Raw genomic sequence first — 17155 nt, 5'->3', positions numbered from 1 at the left:
ATCATAAATCTGGTGGATCCCACGACGGGTGACACCATTCTCCAGCCCTGACCTAAAATACCTTCTCTCACCCAAACAAAACGAGGTGGCATGACACAGCTTTGCATGGAGGGCTGTGGCCCAGCTGTTGTTACCATCTTAACATCTTAACAGTAAGCTATGCTAACTAGCATGTAGCGTACATCACTAAACTGTCCTCCGCAGCTTCTACACACTAATGCCATCAGCCAACAACAGATTCCCAGACTGATCTGGCGTGCAGCCATCAAGCCACCAGCAGCACTGAACCTGATTTCATTATTATGGAGATGTTACACAGATGATGCATCTTGAATGTAGTTTCTATTGGAAACTAAATCAGTGGCACTGCAGTGCTCTTAAACCTGAAACTTTTTTTTTTTTCTTTTTACCAGAGCTGAGACTTAAGTTGTTATAATCACCAGGAATTTGGAGTTAGAGGTAATACAATCATAACTTCTACAAGTCTGCATTGTGATTGCTAATCAAGTCCTCTCTCTGGAATGTATGTATCAATAATCAATATTCAGTCATATGTACTTCATGTTAAATGTTTTTGTTCTTTTCAGCTCTACAAAGTCTTATCTTTCAGCTCCTTGTTTTGATTTTCTGCCATCTTTAACTGTTTTAATTCATTTTATCACTAACCTGGTTAAGATCTTTATCGTCTGTAGGTAGATGATAGATTGATTAGGAGGCAGAAACAAGACTCCACATCTACTGGATTTAATAAAGCTTTCCTGTCATCCATCAATTCAGAAAATCTATACAACATAGTTCAGCGTTTAAGGAGAACATGGCCATGTATGAAGGTGGAAAAGTTCACAGGAGACCATCCAATAGATGCAGAGATGTGTCAATGTGAACCAAAGTTGCCCGGACTCACGCCTTACAACCAAACAACAGCAGTTTCTAATCTTAACCTAGACATAACCATTGTCAACACTTTACTGTCACCATCTCAAGGCTTGTTTCAGCTTATCTTAGTATTTTGTCTACACTCAGCAGTGCTGGTGGACTGTCTGCAATCTGCTTACAGCTACAGTTGTAAATATTATTCCCTAACCCTCTTATTTTAATACCACATTGTATAAAACAATCTGCTAAGTCATTGGTCTTTCTCTGTAAATGCAGCAGTTGTCCTGATGCATTCCACACACTTTTGGTCATTGTGAACGGATGTACTCAGAGTTTTGTAAACATATGGCCACTGTTCCTACAGATATTGAATGCTCTTATTGGGAGTCACTTTAGACAACAGCATCTGCTACAGTAAATGAATATGTAGTGTAAAACATGCTGCTGCAGTGTGGGACAGACAGGAGGTCAACTTTTGTAACCCTTCAAAATCTCTTAGTGGTCTCTTAAAGATGAAAAACACAGAGAAGGAAATTCTCATATTTACAGATGGCACATTAACTTGATAAATAATTTTGTCAAATATTTAATTACCAAAGCTTTTGATTGAATTTTCTGTTGATAATTCAGTTGATAATCAAATAGCTTTGAGATTACGCCTACAATCTGGTGATAATGTCCTTACAATAGTAGTGAGATATTCATTACATGGTGGTTCGCTGGTGTAAAGTGGACAGTGTGAGTTCAGTCAAACACACTGAAGTCCAGTTACGTCCAATTCTGATGGTCTGCCAGGTTTATGTGTACACAGCTGGATGACAACTGATGTTAGTTTTTGGTCTAAGCACAAAAAAAAAGTTATGACTCGATTTCATTTAGAGCTCTGAACATAACTAATAATGTCATGTTTGAAACATGATCATCACAGCTGTGACCAGGAGAGCCAGTCTGATCAGTTTGCTGCAGATAGGTGATAGGCTTTATTCCCACTTCCTGCACATCTAGTTTCAAGTCGAAACCAAAACTGTGTTTCTTTGCTCACCTTAACCCTAATTTTTTCCAAAAAACTGAACAGGCTACATACAGTACATGTTCATAAGTCTAAGTCCAAACTGTATTTCCCTGCTCACCCTAACTCTAACCCTTCAAAAACTGAACATAGGCTACATACATGTCCAAAACTGTCACAAACTGTGTTTCTTTGCTCACAAAAATACAAGTTTACTTTTTAAAAATTAGGGAAATTAATTAAAAAAGAATAACACTCATACAGATTTATATAGGCTACTCGATGCTAATGATTTACAGGAATTACAGCCTATTAAATTGTCATTAGTGAAGGGGCAGAGATCGACTCGATGTCATATTGTGCGTGCGTGCGTGCGTGCTTGCGTATGTGTGTATGTGTGTGTGTGTGTGTGTGTGTGTGGCTACTACACACCGGGTCACCTCCTGGCTCTAACCCTCCTGCAGGGCAATGGGCCAGCCTGCGCGTTCCTCCCACTCTCCCACTATTTTCCACTGAGCGACAAGGCTGCACATTGTGCTCAGACCGGGCCAGCCAGCCAGCAAGGTTACACAGCCGTTCTCTCTCCCCCGCCTCTGAAGGTAGAGATATAGACGGTCCAACGGCAAACAGCTGCGGCTCCTCATCCACACTCAACATTTCGCCAGTGGACGGCTGGGGCACTTTGAGGTGAGGCTTTCTATGGTTTTATTTCGGATGAGGATTTAAAAAGAAAGAAAGAAAAAAGAAAAAGATAGTTGCAGCGCGCATGGCGTCTAAAGCGATGAGTTAGGGTGATGCTGGAGCGATGACCTCCATAGTTACTGTAGCCTGGATGCGATCGACAGGATGCGATGAGGGTTTTTTTTTTTTTTTTTTGAATATCGTAATGTTATTAACTCCTGTCTGGAAGTTTGAGTTATGATATAAGTGGATCATGTAATAATAAAAGGCTCACATCTTTCACTTTAGCTGGAGACTGGGCTGCTGTTTTGTACCGTAGCGTCGACAACAGCGCGTAAAGTGCACTTTAGATTAACACGTGTGACCCTGATGGAAAATTACTATTGTACAACATGGTGGCGCAAAAAATAAAAAAAAGAAGCGTCAGGACGCAGCTTGTTCAAGCGCATTTGTTTTCTATTGGCGATGCTGCGTGGTCATTGTCGTATCTCTAAAGTATCCCTGTGAGGACACAGCCTGCTGCTGCTGCTGCTGCTGCTCCCGCTGCTGCTGCAGGATGTTTTTATGTAGCTACTGGACTGTGCTGTGACAAAGTTACTCCTCCTGCTGAAAACTTTTCTATGCTCTGTCTGGGCACACTGGGGTTTTTGCAGTTTCGCACGTCCGTATGATGTCATGCACAAAATATTGTTTTTAGGAAACGTCTGGAGAGCATGACTGCAAATGTAAAATCCTCCACCCCAGGCTACTGATACTGTTATTATTATTTTCAATGTCTTATTATTGATCTCTGCAGTACATGTGCCTGTATGTGGTAGAATGATATTTATCCCTTCCAGTATGAAAATCTTTATCATCATAGAAAGCACATACAGCACACATTAAACAAATAAAAATAAGTTCTCACACTAATCCAAGTTGGCTATAATAATACCACTTATTACTTTGCAACACTAAACGCACTGATATAGGACATAGGAGTTGGGTGGTTCTGCAAAATTTCTGGCAACATATTTCATAGTTCTTTCATAGTTACATCACATGGCCCAACCCAAACTCTTACAGTAAATCGGCCTGTTCGGATGAATCATTATCAGCTGCAGTGATGAAACCACAGTGTATTTCTGACCAAAGTCATGGTGATGCATTAGTGTTTAGGAAAGACCCAGCTTTGCCTGTGCCTGTTTAGACATATTTTGCATGGCTGCAGCAAGACTCATCATTGACTGGCTGCTAACACGATCTCCTGTTGTGGTTCATCATACTCTGATTAAGGCCTCGCAGATTATCGTGTTTTGGTGCGGCCGAATGCATCTCTGATAATCAGAGCATGGACATTACTGTACCAGTGATCAGAATAAGCCATATTTAGTTCCTGCAAATGAGTGATTATGCACAAAGGCAACTCTCAGGAATATCTGATTTGTTGCCAAGGCAGCGATTCACAGCAACATGTAGGGTCCCTTTCAAATCAGCCTAAGCTTTTATTTATATGCAGTATGTATACAAACTCATTTGTTAACCAGAGCGTGGCGAATGTGCAGGTCACAACTTGTTCACGAGAGCGTTTTGGAATTGTTGGATTGTGTATTTTTATTTGTTTATTTATTTATTTTTAGTATATTTTTTTGGCTTTTCATGCCTTTATTTGATAGGACAGTTGAGACAGACAGGAAATGGGGAGGCTGAAAGATAACAAACCTACTGCTATGACTATAGGGATTAAGGCAATGGGCAAATTTGCCAAAATGTTGAAATATCCCTTTAAATGATAGCAATTCTTTTATAATTTAAGTTGCACAACAGCCTATCTGGAAAAAATGTGTGCTAAGAGTATTTCCTCAAAACATTCCTGCAGTGTGTATCCTGTGAATACATCTTTACGTAGATTTTGAAAAATGAATTGAATGGATGTGAACAAAGTCATTGACATGGCATTGCCACCTCAGTTCTATAGGTCGAGGACCGAGGTTCAATATCATATGACTGTATATAGGAGCCCTGTGCAGATTGAATTGAGATGCTTTAGCTAAATTTGATAGACAATCTCACATTTCTGTCAGTTAAGTCCAAGGTTATTCTGTTGTTAACCCTGTCGCCTCAGATGTAAGCCATCTGCAGATTCGTTTATGGTGTAATGTTAAACTTTGTTTAGGGATGTGTGTTTTTTTAAGGCTTTTTAGTAGCCTAGTTTGTTGAGGTTAGGGTTTGATGTACGAGAGGAAGATGTACCCAGGGCAGAATAGAGTCCATATTTTGTCTTGTGCCATGCTTCCAGCTGAAGACGCAGGTGTAGAGACTGTCCAGTGGTGCAGCAGTCTGTGGCGTAACAGGACTGAAGCGAATGTATAGCTCAGTGGGAAATGCTCCGATTTCCAGCAGCTTTGAGGCGGCTTTTGTGCAAAAAAAAAAGAAAGAAAAAAACCCTCAGGTAATACAGCGTGGTCTGAAAAATAATATAAAGGCGCTGTAAGACTGTTTACATACCCAGGGGGGTGATGGTGAAGAAAGAGTCTGTGGCTGAGAGTTATCAGGTTTTCAGTGTGACCATTTCACACTGCTTTTTCTCAACAGTTGTGGATGATCTGGTCACAACTTTGTATGAGGGAAAAACCAAAAATGTAGTTTGACCTGATACTCAGGCCACTTTTACATAATATGTCTGTGCAATTTAACATGAACTTCCTGCATGCTGATGATACTTTACAAAGGAGTGAACACAATAGTTTGAGCAGAGAACAATAGTTTGAGAAGAGAACAGTATGTTTATACAGTTGTGTGAATGGGTTTCTGTTTCATGTCGCAGGGCTGGTCCGACTGTCAGAAGCAGACCAGCAAATCTTATGTAATATTGTAGGTTATACTGTATATAATGTCACTGGCAGCTGTTAAAATCAAAGTGGACACACCAACCATATATCAAAAAGCCTTGCGCGATTAGCAGATGCAAACAAAAATGCACCACCACTACAATCTGACAACTTTGGCAAGGGAATATAGTAGCAGCGTTGCCTGGGTAAGACAGGATTTTGCAATTATTGTAGCGGAGCATGTAAAGGATAATAAATCTCCACATTTTGACACCCTCATTACCTCGAATAATCCAAAAGCCAGAGAATCACTATGCAGCAGTTTTAACTGAACAGAGATACGGTTATCTCCAGTACACACCTGCCTGCTGGCTTCTTGTTTTGTGTCCCACACTGTTGAGTGGCCACATTTGATCTGTTGTTTGAAACCACAGGGATGCAAAGGATCAGTTATTGGGGCATGGGAGAGGCTAAACAGTCTGTAGCACAAACAGACATGAAAATGAGGCAAAAGACACAGTTATCAAGTACAGATTGATAACACAGTAACAATAGACAAATACCAGACTAATGACAGAGTAAAATCTGGAAAAAAAGTTAGGTTTTTAGGTTCTGACTACTGGATATGATAGATATTTTGTTATTTAAGCACAACATTCTTTATAATTTCAAGATGACTGTTAATTAAGCCTTCTTTCAGGCAGAAAATTAAGCAAACCATTCTGCAAGCTGCACTATTGGTCATAGGACTTATAATGCAATGTAATGTATAATATTTTTATTTAACCTTTATTTAACCAGGCAAGCAAATTAAGAACAAAATTCTTATTTTCAAGTGCAGCCTGAGGGGGAAGGGAGAGGGGAGTGCACCTCATGTGGCACCTCAAGTGACAAATCCACACAAAATTCACACAGTTAATTGCAATGTGTATTTCCCGTCATCTCTATAGAGCATTTTAACCTCTTTCAGGTCATTGTTTTGGTTTTTAACGGCCCACATCTTACCTGTTTAAGTTCACTCGCCCATCTCTCATGAAAGAAAACACCTTGGATACTACCTGCTTGGCATCAAATGGACAGAAATGGTTTGCAACTAGCCAGTGAAGAGTTTTTAGTCGGTCAAAAGTACCCAAATCAGGTCACCAGAAATGTAACAATTTCAAATGAATGGTAATGCAACTCAAGTGTCTGCTGGATTTAGTGGCAACTGTTAATATGTTGCTTCTTAACATTAAAAACTGCATTTTTTGTCAAATGTGTGTGTGATGGCAAAAAAAAGCAGATTCAAACTGCTTTATATTTGTTTGTTGTTGATAACTTTAACATTAAGTGGATGGAAAAACTATTATCTAATGGGTTTGTGTTGGTTCTGTAGGTGACAAATGGAGACCTTCAATCATAAACTCAACACTTACATAGAGACATGGATGGGTCCCAGAGGTAAGTCAAGTTTACTGATGTTGCAAATGCTGTAGTTACTGCAAAAACTCACGTGATGGTAGTCAAGGTAAACATTGCTTAAAACCTCTGACCCACGTCATTCATTACGTGCTGCACACATTGCATGGACTTGCACAAGAATTCTGCTTTCTTCTGGTTTTTCACCTTCTTACTGCCAACTTTACACACTGAGCAAACATTGCTACTGCTTGCCACCTCTCAAGTTCATCCACTCTTACAAATGAGGCCACCTTATCAGCCCCTGCATAAAAATTGGCCCATTTATCTCCATATTTCAGATCAGCGAGTGAAGGGATGGCTGCTGCTGGACAACTACACACCAACCTTTGCACTCACAGTCATGTACCTTCTGATTGTGTGGATGGGGCCCAAGTACATGAAACACAGGCAGCCGTACTCCTGCAGAGGCCTCCTGGTGCTCTACAATCTGGGCCTCACACTCTTGTCCTTCTACATGGTCTATGAGGTAAATACAGACTGCTCGGCACTGGGATGTGTTGAAGTAGGCCAAAGCAATCACTGCAAACTCACACTGCAGACAGATTATGGAAAAAAATAAAAAAGGAGAAGAACATACTCACTGAAACTAATGTGTGCATAGCATGCACCAGATCTGTTTACTTATTTCTTAATAAAGAAAATAATTTTACATTTTGGATACATTCCTTCTTGGTAGAATTACTGCCAGAATTAGATGACAAGATTGCAAACACTTAATGTGTGAATGCTTTCAGTCTTGTAACCCTCAAACAGAGCCAGACTAGCTGTTTTCCCATTTCCTAAAATAAGATAAACAGCTATAGAATTAGCGCACAGATAGCAAGAAAGCTGACAAGCAAATTTCAGAAAAGGTCAAACCTTTACCAAAATGTTTCCCACAAAAATGAACTAGGCTATTTCTCATTTCCTCACATAAACGACATTATTAGTTATCCCATCAAAAACATGAAGCATCTTAGTATCATGAAGGGAAAAAAAGAAAATATAAGCAATACTTTTTTTTTTTTTACACTTACTAATCTTTAGTGGGTTAGATATACAGAATGAGTCTTAGAGACACATAAGGTTAGCCTATTTACTGCTTGCTATGTTGACTGGCTAGGGGCTATAGCCTAGCAATCATATTTATGATATGTATACATATTACAAATAGGCTATATATCACTCTTCTTCTCCTTTTAGCAACTTGAGTATTTTCCCCAAAACATCAAACGTCTCCTGTGCTGCTAGAGCCAAAAGTCAGTTAGCTCAGTAAACAGTGGGAAATTGCAAGACACTGTTTTTTTGACAAAAGTAACTTCCAGTCTACTAATTAACATATTATATCTGTTAATTACAAAAAACTAATTTTACTATAATTGTTTTTTCATGCTAAGCTCTTTGTGCGAGGCTAAGCTAACATACAGTATCTCTAGCTTTATATCTAAAGAGCAGAAATACAGTGTATACAGAGTATCAGTCTCATCTAACTTTTATAAAGAAGGCATAAATGGATTTCAAATGGATTTCCAACACTTTACTCTTGTGGCTCCTGGCATCTCTCACTGAAAGCATCCATGAGGGACAATGCAATCGGGGAGTGAGAGGGACACAGCTGGACGCTGACAGGCTCATTGTTTCAGCCATCAAATCCCTCATCTACCCTCGCAGACATCAACACAGCCGCCTATTGTTTGCTGGAAAACTGCTTTTTCATAAACAGCTGACTAAATAATTGTAATCGATAGATCCCTTGGTGTAAACAAACATGGAATGGGATTTGGATTTGACAAGGTGACAGGGTCTTAGCCGGATTTGTGATTTAAGTTGTGACAGTAGTGGCCATAGGTTCCACTTCGTAGTTACAGCCGTGTTGAACGGTGTACCTGTGAACAGCAGATCGTGAGGACCAGATATTGTGTTTTAGTGCACGAGTGAGTCTAAAGTATCTACTCTCCTCCCAATCCAGCTGGCAGAACAAGCTTCTTGTCTTTCTGTCTGCATTGCATAAGGCCCGGTAGACTGTTCTGTGATTCATTAAACCCTGTACTCTGACCATTGCCCAGCCAGGGGGTGAGCTATTGTCAGTCCAAAATCAATACCACCTGATGTGCATCAAAATACGGGGTGGTTTTGTTCTTGTCAGCTGTCCAGGGTACAGCGGTTCATCACATGATAATTAAAACTGACTATAAATATCTGTTTTGTTTTCATATTTTGACTATATCAGGTTAGAGGGCAGTGTGCACCCATGATACGACACATGATGTTTAATAAGCAAAGGTCGCTCCGATGCTGGTTTTTAACTGATGGCAGTTTCTTGGCTAATGTTAGTCAGTGAAGCCTTTTACAGCAGCAGACAAGGGCAGTGGATCTATATCGATTTGGTGAATCAGCATTGAACCCCACCATCTGTGTGCATTTGAATACTTATTCTTTAAAGGGGCACATCACTTATTATCACTTTCATTCATATTAGTTTACTTGTCGCAAATACTTTGTCAAGCCTGTAAAAAATAACACAGATGACATTTTCTTGGACTTGAGAGACTTTCAAATAGAAAATCTATGTGATATCTCCAACTGAAGATGCTTTTAATTTGCCCTAATCTTGCATGCATGCAGGAATTGTGAAGGGACTTCAGATCAAAATTAGCATCTGGTGCAAATGTGCAATACATCAAATTGTGCCATTTATAGTATGTTAATATTAGACATGGTCTCTTTAAAAAAAATCACAATCCCCAATCTGACCATAGACAGTTACGTGACCAAGTCTGGTTTATCAGATGTGCTATCTGTGCATTTGTTTGTGCTTGTGTTTATTACTCCTGGGAAAGAGACAATCACATTTCAGGTTTCACTTTTACATGTCTGGATGTTGCAAATGTCTTCATATGATTTGGTAATATCTAGATTTAATCACCAGATCTGATTGGTTTCTTCTTCAGCTTGTTACTGCTGTGTGGCACGGTGGCTACAACTTCTACTGCCAGGACACTTACAGTGCACCAGAAGTGGATAATAAGGTGAGTCAGTCAGACTGGCACTGTGAAAACTCTTATGTTTATCGCTAGGGATGTTTTTGTTTTTTTGTTTTTCCTATAAAAACATCTCTGACTTAATTACATTGAAGCTATGATTTCCATTCACTTTTTAAAAGTTATTAGCAGGACAATAAAGATAGGCATGAATAGGAGTTACTAGAGGACAGCTGGAATACACATATAACGTAAGCAAATTGTGCCTTTTTGTTTTCTCTCAAATCTACTGCTCTGATTTCTTTGGGCGAGAACCTGTAAATCCCAGCAGATAAGCTGCAGAGACAGGGAGTCAATTTAATCCGACCCTTGTCATCATGATGACTGTCTTTAGTGTCCCCACTGAGCTCTGCAGTGGAGGTGAAAACAAGGCTCACGGGGAAATGTGCACAGCTTTGCAGTTCTGCGGTGATTAAATAAAAGAAAGTTTTATCAACGTGTCACAGATACAGATAGTTAAATTGCTTTATGATTCATCCGGAAATTTCAAGGGCCTTCGGGACAGATATCACCTTGCATTGATTAATTGTGCAGTGGAGTTTATGCACTGTATTTTTTATGATTTGCTGTCTAACACCGCATTGTCTCTTAGGGAAATCCTGTTTTACCTGAATCTTTAACCATTTGTGTCTTGTGTCTTCTCTCAGATTATAAATGTCCTGTGGTGGTACTACTTCTCCAAGCTCATCGAATTCATGGACACGTTTTTCTTCATACTACGGAAGAATAATCATCAGATCACATTTCTTCACATCTACCACCACGCTACCATGCTGAATATCTGGTGGTTTGTTATGAACTGGATACCCTGCGGCCACTGTGAGTGTTCCACCACAACTTTGCCCTCCAGTGACGCGAATCTTTCCGGGAACCACATTTAGGCTGTTTGGGCTCACACTGAGCTAAATAATTCAAGTGCTCTAATGTTAAACCCATTAGCCCTGAAAACAGCCTGTTTTCCCCACAAAGCCTTGAAGGACACGAAGTGACACTTATTGACCTGAACACTGCAGCACAGTGTAACACACTTTTTGCCCTTTTCCATTAAAGACAACAGCACAGCACTCAGCGACTTCGAGGGGTCTAAGGCTGAAAGTCGCTTCAAATAATGCTGTTTACTGTTGACTTAAGTATAATGTGATATTTCTGATCTATAAATGTGTTCTATTATTTATCAGATGTTCACTGTGTTATTTCTGTGTTACCTTGCTGTTAATGGCTTTCATTGATTTTACATAAAAATAGTAGTAACGGCTGTAAAAGGAGCAGACTAATGAAAAGATTTTTATATTCCCTGTATGATCATTGCACTCCATTGTACTCTTGCCATTCACTCACTGCGATTGCTTTGTAGATAAATAACTTACAGTGTCTCTCCTCTGTGTCTACCCAGCGTATTTCGGTGCATCCCTAAATAGCTTCGTCCACGTCGTGATGTATTCTTACTACGGGCTCTCAGCCATCCCAGCCATGCGGCCGTACCTTTGGTGGAAGAAATACATCACACAGCTGCAGCTGGTGGGTTCATCCTACAGTTTATTCCCAGTGGTGGAGGAAGTATTCAGATCAAGTGAAAGTAGCAGAGTGTAAAAAAATCCTCAATTACAAGAAAAAATCCTCAATCCAAAAGCTTATTCAAGTAAAATCAGCGTTTGTTATCAATATGTAAAGAAACAGAGGTAATTTGATGGTTATATATTACACATACAGTGATTATAATCACAGCTACATGAATTTGTGAGTAGTCTTTTTTAGTTTGTGGGTAATTGAAGTTGAATCCCCCATGTCATAAAGACATTGTAGAAATACATCATAGGAATTACATTTTCTTAAAAGAGGTGGGAAAAAGTTGTAATAGAGTAAGAATACAGCTTTTAAACTATTTTAATTTTTTAATTATTTTGTATAAGAAAAGATTAGGAAATGAGAGCAAAGAATGTGATGTTGAGCACTTTTAGCATGTTTTGGATGAAAAATCTGATGCTGTCAATCCATCTGCCAATTGAATGTAGTGAAGTGAAAAGTATAACATATATTATGGGAGATTTCCTGGACCTTTTAGTGCAGCACCATCTTTAGTATTATCACAATGCAAATGTTTTTACCATCCATTTAAGATATTTGAGCCCCTGGATCAATATTACCTTTGTATAGGCTCTCAGTGTCACCTTCTCACTCTGGTATGTATGTGTCATGTTCCCTCCAGATCCAGTTCTTTTTAACCATGTCTCAGACAATGTGCGCTGTCATATGGCCATGTGACTTCCCCAGGGGATGGCTGTATTTCCAAATAAGTTACATGGTCACGCTCATTATCCTTTTCTCAAACTTCTACAGTCAGGTGAGTTGTTTTTCCATTTTAAAGCATTACAAAGAGTTTAAATGATGAATCTGTGGCATACAACTCCATTGTACCCCAAATAATAATTATAAAACTCATCAATGAGCCACATTGTTGCACAGGGTGATGTGTTCCTTTACTACCATGAACATAGGCACTGTAGTTTATTTTAAGTCTATCCCACAAGCACTGTCCTGCTGCTCTAAATACCTGTACTCACTAAGCACAAATTATGTATTCAACCGCAGATGAAAATAGTCCCTAACAAATGCAGCAGTTACTCCTGTTAGAGTAATAGTTGCTGAAACACTACACTAATTGTGACCAATTTTCAGATGTATATATTGTGTTGTTGGATTCAGTGTTTCCAATATGTTGACAATAATCATGTAATAACTGTGTTATTTGTCATTCTACATGGATGAATATGGTGGAAAAATTTGGTGACCTAATTTGTTGCTTCTAATACTATCTTACATTTTGCTTATTGCCCATCCTGTACTTTTTACAAACTGATAAGTTAACAACTTTAGTCAATTTTCCATAATAACATTGTGTATAATAACATGTTCTCTATTTCTCCATGTTCTGTCACTCAAGACGTACAAGAAGCACAGTGGCTCTCTAAAAAAGGAGCTCCAGAATGGCTCTGCTGTATCAACAAATGGACATGCAAATGGAACGCCATCTGTGGAGCACAACGTACAGAAGAAACTGAGGATGGATTGACATTTGCGAAACCGCTGCTCACTGTAGTGTTAGCTAATGCTGCTAGGAGGTAAATGTATCTTCTTATCTAGAATAATCTAGCATTCACTTGAGATGAAATAAGCCATAGCCACATATATCCAGAGACTTTCCATGTTTTTGCACACACTGCTACTCATGGCATTGAATTCTGAAATTAATATAGTTAAAAGGAGAAGAGTATTGTAGTATGACCAACGCTGCACAACGTTTCCTCCCCCGCCCTCTAGAGGGAATTCATTCCAAAGCAAAAAAAGTCGTGTTCTCGCTACCAGCAAACAAACGCATATTTTGACTCGTTCAATGATGCTTCACACACACAAAGTCCAAAGCTCCAGCTCCAGCGAGTTTGTTGGCAGCTGGAGGTTTCATTACACTCAGTGACGTCAACCTAAGGGACAATTAAAACAACACAGTGCTTACCATGGTCTTTAATGTCTAACTAGAGCATGCATCTTGTGTCTTGCCTTATCAAACTCCTGCCAGGGCTATTACATAATCTTCAATTTTACCCTGCGATACTGTAATGCGTTATATTGGCAGGTATTAAGTAAGTCGCATTTTGCTGTATATTTGCAGCACAGCGTCTCCAATTTGGAATAGTTAGCCATCCAACCCAAGGATAACCAAAGCATATAATGTCCTTCATGTGCTTCATATTTAAACCAGACATAGTTTTAGAGGGCAGTTGTTTTGTGTTATGATGAGCACAGTTTTCCCCCATTTCATGTGTTAAATCTACTGTAGCTTTTATCCAGTAAATGCAGCTAGAACTTGAATTCACAGATATGAATCAAATGAGGCGATGCCCATTAGATTTGCACTGCAGCTTATTGTTAACTGTTAAGATATTGAAATGATCAAGCTAAGCTTTAACTTCAGCACTTAATATGCACATAGCTACAGTATACTCAACTAAATTTTATTATGTAATTGAGAATGAGCTTTACTGACCATGGAAACAGCAAATGAAAAACTGGTCTCAACACAACCCCAGTTACCATTTACAGTGCTAGATGTTCTGGTGCTTTTGCTTGTTACATTATCTTCACCAACACATGGATTTGGGGAGATCGTGATACCATCAAAAGTGTCAGGACAGCTACTTTCTTTTGTCAGTTTTTTTTTTTTTTTTTTTGACATACATAATTAGGGTGCCTTCTGGACCAGTTCATTTGGTTTCTAATGGAGCATTTGTCATCTATCATCAGGCTCATGTTGGTCTATTTCAGACTAATATGTGTCAAACGTCCTGTTCAGATCCTGTGCCTGACTCTGTCATATATAGTCTTTTTGTTTTGTTTTTGTTTTGTTTTTTCAAATTATCAAATGTCCTAAACTTATCATTCCTAACAACAGTCACATACCGCACACAAAAGTGATGTTTATCATAGGTTTAATGGATGGTTGAGAAATAAGAGCGTGAGAAAAGATCAATACCACTCTCTCTGTTGGCCTAGCTTAGCATTAAGAGTGGGAACTGGAGGTAACAGGTAACCTACCTCTGTCCAAAGGTAGACAAAAAAATCTGCCTACCAAAACCTCTAAAACTCAGCTTAAATCTTCGTTCTTACCTTTGGAAAAGAGCCAGACCTGCTGTTTCCAGTCTTAATAATAAACTAAGCTAACTGAATGTTAGCCTTGCTGTAGCCTTGTATTTAGATCCTATCAATTATTACTCAGCAGATTAGTGTCATCACAAAAAAAAACAAAAAAAACATGTTTCTTTTCCATATTAACAGGATTTTTGTGTTATTTAAATACAACAGTCAATACAATACAGAATGTATTTTTGTGGGTAAACAAGGTTGTTGTATGCAAATATTTATTCCTTTATGTTCCTTGTGTTATTTTCCTTTTACCATTGTCAGGGGTTTTCTTGTACACGGTAAATGCTGGTATAGAAAGGTTAAAAAGAAAAAAACAGTATATAGATGTTTGAATTATGAACTGTAAAGCTGACACCCTCGCTATAGAGCGCTGCTGCTTCACTCTACCATGCTGATTCAATTTAATGAGGTGCTGTAAGGCCTTAACCGCTGAATGAGCATGACATGTTGCTTAAATGTATAGGTGACCTACATTCATGTTCACTGCATCAGGAATGATTGTTAAAACCTGAATAGTACACACAAAGGCTGTAGTTTCTCCACATGATAAATCTGGTCCACACATATCTGCCAATAACAAAACTAACAAGCATGAACCACATCTACTCAGACATTTAAATATGGTTGATTTTTTTTTTGTTTTTATTATTATTATTTTCAGCTATACTCCTTCGCTAGTACAGGTCCTCTGTTGTACAAAGTAACAGGGTTTACATACTATAAGGGCAGGATTAGCATTAGCATTAAATTACTCCCCAACTGACAACGGCCAAGGAAGCATACAGGTAAGAGGTTTTATAAACTGTTGAAATAAATATATAAATTTCTGAAATCAGGGGTAAATGTGGGTTAATATGCTCTGACTCCTTACTCATTGTGAGATTAAAATGAACTGAGATTGTAAACCTGCTGTTTTCCTTCCTTGAAAATGATGTGAATGCCACAAATAATTGATTCAAGTGTAAAAACAACAACAAAGAAAGATAGGGCAACAGCATGCTTACCTTAGCATGCAGCTTAAACCACACATGGCTGTAGACTGCTGTGATTTAATATATATGATGCAAGTTTGAGTTTTTGTCTTACCCCCAAACTGGCTCTAATAAACAAAAAATACAGTAATAGCAACTGCCCTTTGTCAGAGGAGGATGAAATAGCTTAGAGAAGCTTTTTGGACAAAAGTGTCAAATATTTTGATGTTTTGTTGGATTTACTCAGGTGTTGAAATGTGTTTATATTGCAAGGTTTGTGTTTTTTTTTCTTCCTTCAAATATTAACAAATCAATGAAGGAAAAGGGACAGTTTTTATTCAGATGTGATAGTTTGGGTGTTCACATATTCAGATTATAATATTGAATACTAAATATGAGTTTCTCCTGAGATGTATACATCCAGAGCCTTTCTCATTTCTAAACCTCTCTGTTGCTACTTCAATATTCAATTAAATAAAAAATGGCTTGCTTCCAATAATTGGAAAACTCCTCTTTTGTAGTACTGCTGTAGTGCCAACAGCTCTGAACAACAGTGGAAGATAAACTAGTGACATAATGAGTGTTTCAAACAAACTGAAACGCTTCAAATCAAATGTCTTCACAGAAATGACAGCAGCTTCACAGTTACACTTAAAGTGATGTACTGCTAATTGGCCAAATAAAGCACTAATGTTTTTAGTCTCTTGTGTGTTTTACTCTATTCCTTTGGAGTGAGGTTGAAATAGAAATTCGGATTTTGTGAGCCACCATGTGTAACTACAGAAGGAAGTTGCTGTAACAGTAAAGGCATCAAAACCAAGAACAAAGTTTTCGGTTTTCTGATACCAGCCCCCAACTCTTCATAAGGTTTGGAGGGATAAGCCCAGGACCTGAGGATTTTTTCTTTTTTTTTTGTCACTCTTGGTAATAATAGTCCAGTGTTGACTGTAAATCTGTGTGGATCGGGTTTAGTTCATTTAGTCCAGTATAGTAAGGACACATGGCTGGTGAGCTGTTGCTGAGCTCCCTATGTGACAGAAACAGGACCCTTTCATGGAAACAACAACAAAGACTTCCACTCCTCTCCTGACACCTGCCTTGACTAAGGGAGTCCAGTTCATTTCTCATTTTCCAGTCAAAATGTAGAGCCGGTGATCTATTCTGAGAAACAGCCTCCTACCTTTGCCCTCCTCAGTCCTTTCCACTTAAGTGGTTATCAGTAGGGCCTCCTCCTCGCCACTGTTGTGTGCAGACTTGATGCACTGCAATACTGTCACACACACACACACAGCTCACAGTTGGAGGACAGAACAACTGTTTGTGCCCTTTGGTGGCGTGTCTGCTGGCCCAGCCACTATGAAAACAATGCCTTACTCACTCATTTTACTGAGGCCATGGCCTGAGGGAGACAGGGTGAGGGGGGGGCGGGGGTGTGTCTGAGGAGTCATGAATTACTGTATTTCAAAATGACCGCATCGTTCAGGATGGATGACCGTTCATTTTTTCCAAATTTCCCCTCAGTTAAATGCACTGCACGTTTGTAAATGTATTGCGCTGTATTAAATGTAGGGTGCTTTGGCTCTGTGACAGATGACAATTCAACAGGATTAGTGACAGTAAGAACACGAG

The 17155-nt window shown here is 39.0% G+C and overlaps 1 protein-coding gene across 1 annotated transcript; it reads left to right on the top strand.

The window, feature by feature from the left end:
- Window positions 1-2522: 2522 nt before the first annotated feature.
- Window positions 2523-15527, top strand: elovl5 (ELOVL fatty acid elongase 5). Its single transcript, XM_085800241.1, has 8 exons — window positions 2523-2572; window positions 6752-6816; window positions 7116-7303; window positions 9768-9845; window positions 10505-10676; window positions 11251-11375; window positions 12064-12198; window positions 12799-15527. The coding sequence occupies exons 2-8, from the start codon at window positions 6759-6761 to the stop codon at window positions 12925-12927; spliced, it is 885 nt and encodes a 294-aa protein (XP_085656367.1). The 5' UTR covers window positions 2523-2572; window positions 6752-6758; the 3' UTR covers window positions 12928-15527.
- Window positions 15528-17155: the final 1628 nt, after the last annotated feature.

Source organism: Trachurus japonicus, chromosome 15, assembly GCF_045865225.1.
Source record: "Trachurus japonicus isolate A0001 chromosome 15, Traja_1.0".
NCBI lineage: Eukaryota > Metazoa > Chordata > Actinopteri > Carangiformes > Carangidae > Trachurus > Trachurus japonicus.
This window is presented reverse-complemented; position numbering and strand designations above follow the sequence as displayed.